This window comes from Lutjanus erythropterus, chromosome 12, assembly GCF_056507025.1.
Source record: "Lutjanus erythropterus isolate fLutEry1 chromosome 12, fLutEry1.hap2, whole genome shotgun sequence".
NCBI lineage: Eukaryota > Metazoa > Chordata > Actinopteri > Lutjaniformes > Lutjanidae > Lutjanus > Lutjanus erythropterus.
Window position 1 is genome coordinate 25,290,671 of NC_139328.1, and position 13,488 is coordinate 25,304,158.

Below are 13,488 nucleotides of genomic sequence, written 5' to 3' on the forward strand. Positions count from 1 at the left end.
TGTAATATTTACTCAACATAGGCCTGTTTTCATGAATTTAAACAAAACTCACTAACTGCTATTTGATAAATATTACCAAAAGAATAAAACTATGATATTTATATAAAACGATAACCTACACATTTTCAGAATACTAGCTTACTGAGACAATAAACAAGTGAAACTGAATGTACATTTAATGTTTCCACCATTCCTTGACTGACCCCCCAGGGTTGGGGTCAATTGCAAAAATCTGACCTCTTCCTTTCAAATATCAATAATAATATTAAGGATGATATGTCTCATGTGGTCATCTTTAAATTGTATGTGTAAGTAGCACACAGATGTGATATGTCAAGATTTGGTTGGTCTAGTCCAAATATTCTCTGACTAATTAAAAGGAATTCTAAAAGGTTGCACCGTCCCTACTCTCCCCTATGTTGCTAAATCATTAACCATGATTAACTAAATAAAACAGATCAGAACAAAATTAGATCAATGTATATCAGCTTTATTAACAATAAATAAACAAATCAGCTCTGCCCCCACCTCCTCTATCGTATCTGCTCTGTCTTTGGTAACCACCCACTTTGAACCGGAACCTTTTCTCGGCATTTGCAGCTCTCCCTATCGGTCTATCGCCCTGACAGCCAGCCACAACACGGATCCACACACCACTGCGCGCCCATCGCCGCTCATCTCTGCCCGGAGCGGGATGCGTCCTGTTTTACGATGCCTGGGATAGCGGTGCCCGGTCGGCCCGTTACATACATCGGCTGCTACCGGTGAAAGTGACACGTCCATCCCCTGTGACAGCCTCTCCGTGGACACCGACGATTGACAGGACCCGGGGGCGCTGCTGTACGGATGCACCCGACGCGCTCCGGTGATCTATGGTGACCGGGGTTGGTGGGGTTGGTGACCCATCGTTTCGAGCTCCCGTTTCAGCGGAAAAGGATTGCTAACACAACCCCTCTACCTCTGGGGTCGATAAAGGGGGAAGATGGGGAGCACGACCTCTTGCTGCGTGTCTGCCAGCCCCAAGCTCCGCAGAAATGCCCACTCCAGGCTGGAGTCGTACCACCAGGAGTCGGAGCTGAGCAGGGAGGAGACGGGATGCAACCTGCAGCACATCAGCGACAGGGAGAACGTCGACGGTAAAGATGTCTGAAGTTTAAAGGCTTCACTATGACATGAGATAATGATCAGCAAAGTGGTAAAGTGGTGGCGGCAAAGTTATATTGCTTTAGGAAAAGCATGCAGTGCTTATAGAAGATATAATACATAAACATTAGAGGGGTTGTTGGACTTTTAACCTACTAAGATAGGAAAAACAACCAAATAGTAGGCCAATAAGTGAGAGGCTACTGCAAGTCAGAATATTATAGGAATATCATTAGAGACAAAATGAACTGCAAGAGATGCTGTATAGTTTAAAAATATTTTTAAATTAAATACAACACAGTCTTGAAATTTGTATTTAACCAAAACTTTATATGGGTGCTGAAACTTAAAAACTCCAGATGACAAATATTTGGAGATCTATCATTAGAGCATCATAAAATAAGAAGAATAACTATAGTTATAAAATAACCATAAAACAAGAGGAGCATTCAAATCATAATCTTTGGTGAAACTGCAGTGTGAATGCTGGATGTTGAAAAAGCTGATGGTCAACTACATTGCTGACTTTAAAAGGTGAATAATGTCAATAATTCATCAAAGATGAGGAATATTTTGAAGTTTGTTGAAAAGCTGAATCCAAACTGAATTGCTGGCTTCAGTTTGTATGTTGAAGCAGCTGAAGGCGCAATAATGTCTGAGAGCTAAACTGCATTGCTGGCAGAATGCTGGTGATGCTGTGTGGTTTCAAGATATTTCTAAATGTAATACAACACAGTCATGGAAATAGTCTTTAAGTTACCAAAATAGTGCTGAAGCTAAATAACTATAACATAACTACAAGTGAGACGGCAATTCCTGAAGAAATTGTGGTGTGAATACTGGAGGTTGAGAAGTTGATGCAAAACTGAAAAGCTAGTTTTGAGGAGTTGGTAAAGTAGACAACAGCCAAATTGGTATGAGTATGAAATGAGGAAATATTGGAGGAATATCATCCGAGACAAAAGAAAAAAAAAACTACAGAAATATTAGGAAATGCTAGTGATGCTGTATGGTTTCGAAATATATCAAAATGAAATACAACAGTCGTGGAAATTGTCTTTAACTCACCAAAGCATGCAATGAATGTTGATACTTATAATTCAGAGGACAAATACTGAGAGTATTTTCATAAAAACATCATAAAATAACTAGAATAACTACATAATAACTGGAGAAGGCAAGTTTTGAAGAAAATGCTGTATGAACGCTTTATGGTGAAAACCTGACACTAAACTGCACTGCAGGCTTTAACATGAATAAAATCAATAATGTATGAAAGATGTGAAATATTTTGAAGTTTGTGAAAAAAAATTATGCTAAACTGAATTGCTAGCTTTAATTTGTATGTCAAAGCAGCGGAAGGAGTATGAAGAGTTGAAAAAGTGGGACAGTGTCTAACTAGTATGAATGTCATATTAATGAAATATTGCTGAAGTACTGGAGGAACATCGTTACAGACAAAACAAAACATTACATGAATATTACAGGGAATGCTAGTCATACTGCATGTTTTCTAACACACAGTCATGGAAACTCTCTTTAACTCAAAACATGTAATGAGTATTATTAAATCGAGTGGGCAAATAATTAGAGCACTATCATAAGAGCAAACAGCAAAAAAGTCAACTTCAGCTCAATTTGTAACACAGATGCACTGATAAGCCCCTGAGTATTAAAGAAATATTGTTTGCATATTATAGACTGGTGACACAATGTACCTGGGGCCAAAACTTTAATTTCTAAGGGCCACTACAGCCTTCAAAATAAGATATTAAAGCCATTTTTAAAAACTTAGACGATGACTCTTGACCTCTTCTGTGATCTCAATTAAATCTGCACCTTTTCTAATATCCTGGAGAAATGGCTGCTGCCTCTGTTGACATACTCTCTGATATTTACTGACTGGCAAAAATACATACACCAGCCATCAGTACAGCCATGCACATGGAGGGTCATGTGTGCATTCTCACTCCCATGTGTCCTTGCAGAGAGATATGGAGCCACAGACATCATCCTGCTCATGAGGGCAGACTCCTTTGTGCTGGTCTTTGTTTTCAGCCTGTGCATGAAAGAAACTGCAACTATGGAACGCAGCCCCCTCCATTGACACATGCTAATATGCATTACAATTGACCCATTCACACTGGAAAGTGTCTACTAAATGGGCTGCCTATTTTCAGCCAGTGGCCAACCATTACATATAAATGGATTTTCTCAGAAACTGTATAAGACCCATTTTTCTTCAGAAATTGTACGGACTCTTTTTCAGGCCAGCATGATTTTAAATTTTGTTTTGCATAATACACCATCAGAAAGTCTGTCTATGTATCAGGCCAATGACTGGGCCAATATAACCAATCATTTTGTCTTAGATCTTAGATCTTGAGGGAGTGTCACTAGATAACATCTATAATTGTCTGTAAAAGTCTCAAATATATGATTGTTTCTGGCTCTAAGGTTTCAGACTCCATCACACCAGGGATGGATTGAAAGTATCCATGCACTTTTTAAGGATCTGCTAATCAGTGGGTGGCTACATCAGTTGAGTAGTCATTCTTAAGAAGGGCTAAATAAAGCTGCCCTGTGAATAGAATTAAAAATACCTTTCTTGGGTAAAAGGAAATGCAAAAACATCTTCTGATCTATTTATTCTGCTGTAGCTGCTTTAAAGAAAGTCGAGTTTTAGCACCTGTCATATGCGACAAAAATGTCTGTAGTCTGATAATCAGCTGATGATCAACTTGTCTACTATTCTGCACCATTTCACATTAAAAACTGAGTATATATGGTGTAATTATTCACTCTTTTAAGGGGCCAGTATGCTTGAAACAAACTAGGTGATACGTACTTGGCTAACAAGTGTTTATAGCTGTTACCTGTGAATGTCCACAACTGAACGCCAGGTGAAAAACCTGCTGTCATAGCCTCCTCCTGGCTGCATCCCACTGCTTCCCTGATCTCTTTTCAACAACTTTATGCCAATGGGAATGAAGGAGAGCACTTTCCTTGAAGGCATTTGTGGTGTTGCTCTTTTTATATACAAATAAAGAGACTGAAGCAGATGTTTGAATAATGAAAAAAAGAAAACATGGGAATAGGGTTGGGTAGGGCATCAACCACAGTCACTGATCACTGAGCCATCTACCATCGTTACATCGTTATTTAAAAGCCGTCTGTATTTGATGTAGTGTGTCCCCTCAAAGTTGTCATAAAGCCATTGGCAAAATTCTGTTTTTGACGTGAGAGAAAAAAAAATTTAAAAACTGTTGCTACTGGTCATTGCACTATTGTTACGTTTTCATACTCTGTTCATTATTTTCTTGTTAACCCTGCCGTGTGATTACATTGGTGGTTATTTGTGTTGTTTTTTTAGTCTAGCTTCCTCAGTCAGACTTTTCTCAGCTGAGATGGTTGGATTGGCATCAGAGTGACAGTGGAAAGCGGTGGTGACAGCAGTGGTGAGCTGGTGAGGATTCTGCTTGAGCAAATGATACAGTCTCCTACCCACAACATCATCTATTTTAATTTTTCACTGTGCCATATTGGTAGACATTATCCAATACTATCTGAAGAAAAACCTAGGAAAGCCTACTTTCACACCTCCTAACAGCTGTCCAATTTCTGTATATATATATATATATATATATATATATATATATATATATATATATATATATATATATATATATATATATATATATACTCATTGTCTTTGCTAGTAGGAAAGGAAGTGGTTGTTGGACAGTGTCTTGCTTTCTTTCAGTGCCAGTTAGTGAAGGATTCAGACTCAAACCGAGTGGATCCCTCTAATTGCACTGTCAGTATGGTGGTAGACCTGCTTTCTATTGACCAGTGAGGTAATTTCCTCTTGTAAACTTGAGTGTATGCTTCTTACATACTGTATGCCTTTTGGGATTGCTATTAACTGGAGTGCTTTGCTGTTGTTATTATGGTTCCACCATCCCTGTCAGGGCCGGTGTCATATCACACCAACATGCATAGAACAGTGGAAATGTTTAGGTTTTTTTAATATGTGTTTTGGATCACTACCTTAATAGGATGCGTGAGTGTGGAGACAGATGTCCTCCTCACAGAGCAGAAACAGTGACATGAAGAAGGTTCAAAGACAGATGACTGACAGTTGACCAACGCTTCTTGACAGGGATAAAGACGACTTGTGCTGAGACGCCGTCTGTCTCAGTGGTGCACTGATTGAAACCAGAGCGTGTCTAATGTGTTGGCTCTATTATGAGTTCACAGACAGTATGATAGAGATTAGTGGGCTTCATTATGATCTGCACCATAAGAAAGAAAAAAAAAACTCTTCACCCTCAAAGAAAAGCCCAGGGAGGCAGCTGTGAGCCTGTGTCAGAGCAGATAGGAGGGAGCCACCAGGGACTGATGATTGCCAAGAATTAACACCTCAATCTAGAGTGTGAAGTGCTGCTTTCAAACACATCATCTGTTCATGATTGAATGGGCTGGCTACTGGGCGTTAAAGAAAAGTTTCTAACATTTACGTTAAAGTGCAGTGATGCACAAGTGATGCAGTACAATTAGATTGCGAGCCCATGAGACTTTTCAGGGTCATTTGCATTCAGTCCATATGTTGGCAGGTGACCAGTGTCATGGACAAAGAATGGCAGGAGTAGGTCCCTATAGCAAACACACAAGGTTATGTTTCTTTAAATATCATTAAATGGTGAAAAATGCCCATGACAATTTTCAGAGTGGTAGATGACTTGTTTTTTTTGCTTGTTGTTTTTGGACAACAGTCCAAAACTTAAGGTGATCAGTTTACAAATACATGAATAGAACTGCAATGATTAGTTGATTATTAATTTATTATTCAATTATTTGCCAATTATTTTCATAATCTATTAATCGGTTAAAGTAATTTCAGAAAAAAGTCAAAATTCTTTAATTTCAGCATCTTAAATGTGAATATCTTTTGCTTTCTTCACTCCTCTATGACAGTAAACTGAATATCTTTGGGTTGTGACTAAATCAAGTCATTTGAGGATGTTATCTTATGCTCTGTTAAACACTGACATTTTTCACAAACAACTATTAATCAGTAAACTGAGAAAGTAATCCACTGGTTAATCAACTTGTGAAAATAGCCATTAGTTGCAGCCCCTAGACATGAAACACAGATGAAACACAAAATCTTACCATTTGCAGAGATGGAAGCAGTAAATATTTGGCATGTTTGTTTGATAAATTACTTATTGATTAATTGTTATGAAAATTGTTGTTCCTTCATTTTCTATTCATCAAGTAATCGATTAAAGACTATCTAGATAATAAAATGTAATTGAATCAACAACTACACGTTGTCAGGTAGAACTATTGAATTTACATTTATGCTTGACATTGAAACCAGAGAAGAAGGCTCTACCTGCACACAGTCACAGAAAAATGCTTTATGGTATCCAGGCTAAGGATCTACAGTGAAGTTTCAGGCTAAAAAACATGGTTTAAATTACATTTCTTTTGTCAACTTGGCATGTCGGGGTTTTAGGAGACTTGGATTACACCTGATAAAGAGTATGGAGGCATTTTATGTTTTTATTCTTTTTTTTTACATTTACAAACTTATCACCATTCACTTCTGTTGTCTGGGAGATTCTGCAATGCAGTTTTCCTGTGAAACTCCAGCAGTGTTTTGTCGATTACAAAACTAAACCCAACCCTCAATCGGCATGAGTGAGTAGATAATGACTGAATTTTCATTTTTGGGTGAACTATCCCTTTAAGTGACTTTAGTAAGCTGTGAGGTGTGAAGGTAAGCTCAGGTTGCTGAAAGACCATGTCTTATCTTGTTTTTGCTGCTACAAAAGCGAAAAAAGGTACTTCCTGCATTCTTCACTGCAGAGTTGGTCTGTACTGTGAAAAGCTAGTTAGCAGCCACGAGCCAGGCTGAAGTCCTTTAAAATTACCTAAAAACCAGAGGTATTCTGATGGTGGTTAAGAGCCACGAATTTGGAGAGCTAAGATGCAATCATGTTCATCTCAAGTTGAGTAACAATTGTGCTGCCCAGCAACAACAACAACTGTGTAGCCTATGTAAGTGGATGGTTGATCACAGACACTGAAAACCCTTCTCTGCGCCTGCAGGATGTTGTGGTGATAAGTGCACAAAATAGCCCAAAATCAGGTGAAGCATGCAGGCACCACATGGCATCATCTAACATAACACAGATATTTACCCCCTCAATGTTTAATCCAAGTCTTTGTCCATGAATGTAAGATTTTCAACCTGAGTTTGTTTAGTTTTTGTCATATTTTGCTTATTATAATGATCATCAGGCTCTCAAAATATACATATAATGCCTAAAAATACTAAGAACACTCACTGTTTGCCTGGAAGATGTGAAAAAATGACAGGAATGGGAAAATAGTGTTCTGTTTCAAAAAGGTTATGTGAGGATGTACAGTACTGCAAGTACCGCCTCAGATTTGATCAGTCTTACAAGCTGCTTAGTGGGGAATTATTGTTTCTTGTTTGGACAAGCTGTCACAAATAAAATGGATTACAGTGTTCAAGAAGTCATGGGAAACCTGGAAAGATTGTAGAATTTGAAATGGTTTGTTTTCCTCGCCTGGAAATGTCATTTAAAAGGTGCATTCCAAAGTTTTGGCACTTGATATTCAAGGAATTGATAACACTCCGTATATTAACTAAAGCTTGACTGTTGTCAGGAGTTCATTAACTGAGACAAACCTTTAGTGATCTCAGTGAGTAAATTGTGCAGTATTTTTTTTTATTTATGGAAGGAAAACTGCAGTATCACCCCTAAACAGTCAGTTTGACTAAAACCACCTTGACAAATGTTTTCCCATCATGCATTGACAGCAGACAGTCGTGTCTCTCTCAGCGTGGCCTATTATGTCACTTGGGGGATTTTAGACTTGGTGTCCTAAAATGGCATTCTAGCACCCTCTTTTTTTCAAACAACAGATTATCACTTCACTACATAACACCACCATTTCACTGACCTGGGGCCTTGAAGCCTGCATAGAGCTAAACCACTGGATAGAGTTGCAGAAAAGAGCTTAGTTTGGGAGAATGAAGGCTTTTGCTGTTTTGCATCAGTGGCTCTCATATTTTCATTAAGAGGTGCACTTTTTTGCAGAGAGATTTTGTCAGCATGTGTAATCAGCCTGAACATCTTATAGAGATAAGCATTCTCTGATACTTGCGCTTTTTTAGACAAAAGCCAATACCCCTGCAACTGTGACACTGTGTTAATAAATAGTAATGGTGGCATGGTGGTACAGTGGTTAGAACTGTCAGCTTACAGCAAGAAAGTCCCCCCCAGACAGCTGGGGAGTTTGTGGCTGGGGCAGGGCCTCTCTGTGTAGAGTTTGCATGTTCTCCCCGTGTCTCGTCGGTTCTCTCTGGGTGCCCTGGCTTCCTATCACAGTTCAAAGACATGCAGGTTAATTGGACACTCTAAATTGTTAATACATTTGAGCGATTTAGTGGTTGTCTGTCTCTATGTGTCAGCCCTGTGATGAACTAGCGACCTGTCCAGGGTGTACCTGGCCCCTCGATTATTGCCAGCTGGGACAGGCTGCAGCCCGCCTTGTGATCCTTAAAGGCTAATGATTAATGAATTAATTTGTTAATTAATATGAGATAGCCCAAAGACAAAGTGCTCTCTATTTATGTGTACAGGAATTCAGAAAGTCAGAAATGCCAAATGTCTTTTTTTTTTTTACCATAGAAAAAAAAAATCCAAAATTCAGCAAAACACACCAAAACATGTAATATGTATTCTTGAATTATCAGTTTTTCTAACAGTAATGTCTCTGATTCTGATCATTTCAAAGCAAGTCAGACAGACAGTTCCAGAATAATGGTGCATGCAAAAAAAAAAGTCCTGTAAGAGTCGGAAAACTGTAGAAGAATCCCCAAGGGGGTAATAAGTTATGTACACAGCAACGCTATCTAAAGTTTGCCAATATTGAGTGTGAAAGCTCATTTACATTTGCTAATATTAGCCAACATACGCTACTAGTCATACCAGACCACGTACAGCTGTATCAGCACAACCCCTGAGAGTTTAGCATGGAAGGATTTTATTATTTATGAATTATACTTTTATTTTCTAACTTGAAGAACTTATTTGAAAAGTTACATAGTCTTTATAATAATGAACATAAGAATGTATAGTCTGTTGTTGTCTTTACTTTCATGTAGTAGGTCAAATACTACTAATTGGGCTGTAACTGCATGAATGAGTCTTTTGTTGTTTTGGGAAACTGTAGTATGTAATATACTTTATACTATGACAAATTGGATAATTGCACATTTCCACTATGTTTTGCTATGGGTGAACACAGAAGGGAAAACTGAGATAAAGCTGTTTGTTGAGGACTCTGAAATGTAATTTTAAACACTGACAAGTTGACATATGCAGCACCCTGTAGCAGAGGAGAAATTTTGTATATGATGAGACACCAACGCAACACAGCTCCTCACCCTGGAGGTGAAAGATTGGTGTAGAGAGAGAGACAAAGCCGTCTCATGATCTGCCTCTTCTTTGACAAAGCTCACTGTGTTTCTCTCTTAAGATGACTGTTGCTTCTGTGAGGCATCAGGCATCAGCTGATGCTCTTATATTTAGGTGCAGTGAATGGAGGGTTGGGTTGCTGAATCTTGTGTTGTCATGGTTGCTTAGTAATTTGGACTGCATTTAGTTGGTAAATGTCAAATTTAAATGGTATTTTATGGTATTTTAAAACTAAAACCAGTGTGTCCTCATTATGTATAATGTCAAATAATGTAAAGGTTCTACACTTCCAGAAGAGCATCATTTCATCAGCTACAGGCGGTTTTTACTTACTCCTTTAAAATTATGGAATATTTTTCCTAATGTTATTTCATTGTAGGTGCATGTATAGTGAAGCTTTGCTTAATCCACTTTTCATGAAGTTTAGAGCACTGGTGATGTAATAATGTGATATCTGCAATCACAGAGCTTCTCTTTGATCTTTGCATAACAGATCGAGAGCGGTGGGCTGTGCAGCAAACAGTGGACATGTATAACTGATAAGCTGTTGTTATCCACCTCTCTGTTCAACACTCTGTTCTCAGTAGTCACTTGTATATCTGAAATCTCAGATAACTGCACCTTATCTGGGCTTTTTACCTTTCACCCCTATTCCTAATCATCTTACACAGGAGGCAATGACTGATAACAATTATTAACGTATTTTTAGGCAGAATCTACAAATAAATCCAAAGAGGCAAAAGGCAGGCAGGTAGTGGTTAAGGATGGAGATAAAAAAACTAGACAGGCCAAAGACTGGAGAGCTACAGCAAGGATAGACAACACTGGCAGTCTGGTAAAACAGTGAATGTTGGAGAAGAATATGCATTTTCTTGCATAAGGTGCACAACGCTTCAAATTCGTTTTTTTTAACAGGCACCGACCAATCACCAAATGATTTGCTCTCAAGCCAGATCTCACAGAACTTACACATACCCACATTAGATGACAATAATTTTAACAGAAGCGATTTTAACTTGTACTTGAGGTAGCTTTTTTGTGAAGGGAGGAGATGACGTGTTAGGCCACACACACCACATCATGAGAGACAAGCAGGGTGTGCTTGTGCAGGGTGTGTGTAAATTCTGACTGGCCTGCACAGTTTTGCGTTTGTGTTTATCGGTTCAACGTCAGTTTTGTCTTGTTTTTGTTTACTCATGAAAGTAAAGCTAACTTCATTATCCAACCAATTTTTCAAACCTGTCAAATTGTATTTAAGACATTTTAAAAACTAAACTGGTCAGAGGAGAGAACAGACAAGGATTAACCAGATGTTCTCATGACAGGTGAAACATCTTCACACTGAAAATGAGTATTAACAAAAATGCAAGATATTTTGATTTGGTGTTTTTAGTGCTTTTAACAAGCAGGCGTGTCATAAAGCACTTCCTGGAGCAACAAAATGTGTAAAGGGATGGAAACAAATGAAAGATGTTTTTTTTTTTTTTTTTCTGGTCTGCTTTCGCCTTTCAAAAAAAGATAAATACATTTTTCCTGAAAGAACTGGCCTTAAATGAACTAAAAAAAATAAACTAACAAAAAAACAAATATCACATTGCTGTCTCCAGCTTCTTGGCTATGATAACAATTTGAAAGTTTGGTCCGTGGGGGATAAAGTAATATAACACAGATTTGCTGAAGTAGCACAATACAGAGAATTCTTTCCACTGTAGAAGCCAAATCAGGCCCCTTTACTATTTTTACAGCAGCAGTAGCAGCCATGTGTTTCACCAGGGGCAGATGACTGGCTCAGATCACCATGTTGGCGAAGAGGAAACAGCTCTATTAAAGGTTAGGGTCGGAAATCAGAAAATAGAGACTCGTTTGTGTCTTCTCCTTTTGTTGGTGGTGAGTTATTCCTTACAGGATCAGGATATTCACAGGAGAGTTTGGCTCCTTGTTTGATTTATTGACTAGAAATGGGAGAGTTATTTACTCCCCTGTCCACACCAGCACCACCTCATCTCACTAATTATCACTTCAGAGAGCCACGTTGGCTTTGAGCTGTCAGGGCAGAAAACACTTGAAAGACAATCTGATTAACATTAAGGACAAGATCTTACAGATGGGTGTCAGTTCTGATCAGAAAACCCATCAAAACCAAAACCACTTTGAGACTGACACAGCTGAATGTGGGTCACCTGACTTGACCCTCCTTCCAGTCAGGGTCAAGTGGTGGTTGAACACCTAGTCGTTCAGTACATGTAACAGGAAAGTCAGTTTTTAACAATTTGGTTTTGGATTTTTCACATATTTGGCTGTTACTGAGCTCAATGAATCTCACAGCGACCCTGCATTTGCTATTAGACATAATCGATGACTTGGTATAATGAAGACTTTCCCAGTAGGAGGGTAGAATAATTGCCACAATGCGGCCGATCAATCCATTGATTATGTTTGCTTCAGGATTAGACAGGAGCTATTCTTTGTAGGCCTTCAGGGTCTAGTGAAATAACATCAGTGTGATTAAACCATTATCATTGCCAGGAAGTGTAATGATTGAATCACAGTTCACAGTTTGATATGGTCACGATATGTTTTCCAAAGTTGGAATGAAAAACTGTGACCATACAAAGACTGAAACTAATTTTCAAGTTTCACTATTCCTACTTTTTAAAAGATGTTATTAAAGAAAAGAGTTATACATTTTATCATTACTATATTAGGCCTATGTTTTGTAATACTGTATGCTCAAAAGTACTGTATCATGATATACTTTTGTGTTTTTTGTAAACCCCCAACTGCTAGTTAGCATGTTGCTATCTTCCCTTTTCTGATTGCATAAGAAAAACTTTTTTTTAATTAAAATTTTCTGCATATTGTGGTGTAAATGCTAAATGCAAGTAATAAAATCTTTAAACTACGCAGAAGGGCACATAGAGCTCCAACGTCCACCAATACCAATAGGCCACTCTTCTATGATGCAAATCTGCAAGTGCAAACTTCAAGGTCAATATGCTTTTACTTGTGAAGCGTAAAGTTCAACCCTTCTTCCTTAATACTTCTTGTGGAGTTAATCACATATTATTCATATGTGGATGTGAGTAAGAGTATAATTAGTTACATGATATGTATGTATTATTTTCTTACATTACTAGCATTGTTAGTAGAGTCTGTAGTTGTAAAGAAGCAGTTGCAGTAGAAGTAGTAGTTCATAGCAGTAAAATAATGTTAGTAGTATCCATAGAGTTGCGGTGGTGTGATTGTCTTTTTGTGTGTGTGATCAGTGCTTTCCCAGCGAACTCTCCCTCTCGCTCCCAGGAATATGGGGCATGTTTGTGTGCAGGTCAGTTTAGTTTGTTTAAGCTGCGCTCATTACCACTCAAGGCCTGTGGTCATTGTGTGTGTGAGTGCATGGTTGTATGTGTGTGCTGTAACAGTATAAAGGGGGTTAGGATGACAACCTCCTGTTGTTTGACGGGTGACATGATAATGTAGATGGAACAAATGTGCAACACAAGCGGTTAGGTTGAACAATCAGCCAGATTTTGTTAAAATGACATTATTAACCTTTCACTGACCTACTGTAACAGGTCAGTGAGAGTGAGAGATATTCATATTACAATACTGAATAAGTAGATTGTCTGAATCCTGTATAGTGTCTCTACAACAACCAATGTCACCTCATCAGACCTCTACATTTTTAACTTGTCATTCAGTAATTAATCAGGAAAATATATAACAAGTCGACTAACATAAGAAAAGAAATATCATTTTTTATATGTTGATGTTGTAATAATCAGGATACACATGACTGTTTAGTTCAAGTGATATCATTCATATG

General features: G+C 38.2%; 1 protein-coding gene across 2 annotated transcripts in view; it reads left to right on the top strand.

Annotated features, from left to right (window-relative positions):
• Nucleotides 1-540: 540 nt before the first annotated feature.
• LOC146318055 (cyclin-Y-like) overlaps nt 541-13,488 on the top strand; it is a 30,941-nt gene continuing 17,993 nt past the window's right edge. For both annotated transcript variants that reach the window (XM_084732109.1, XM_084732111.1), the window contains exon 1: nt 541-1,136. In XM_084732109.1, coding sequence (XP_084588235.1) covers nt 983-1,136 — 154 coding nt within the window. In that variant the 5' untranslated portion in view covers nt 541-982. The remainder of the gene's footprint in view (nt 1,137-13,488) is intronic.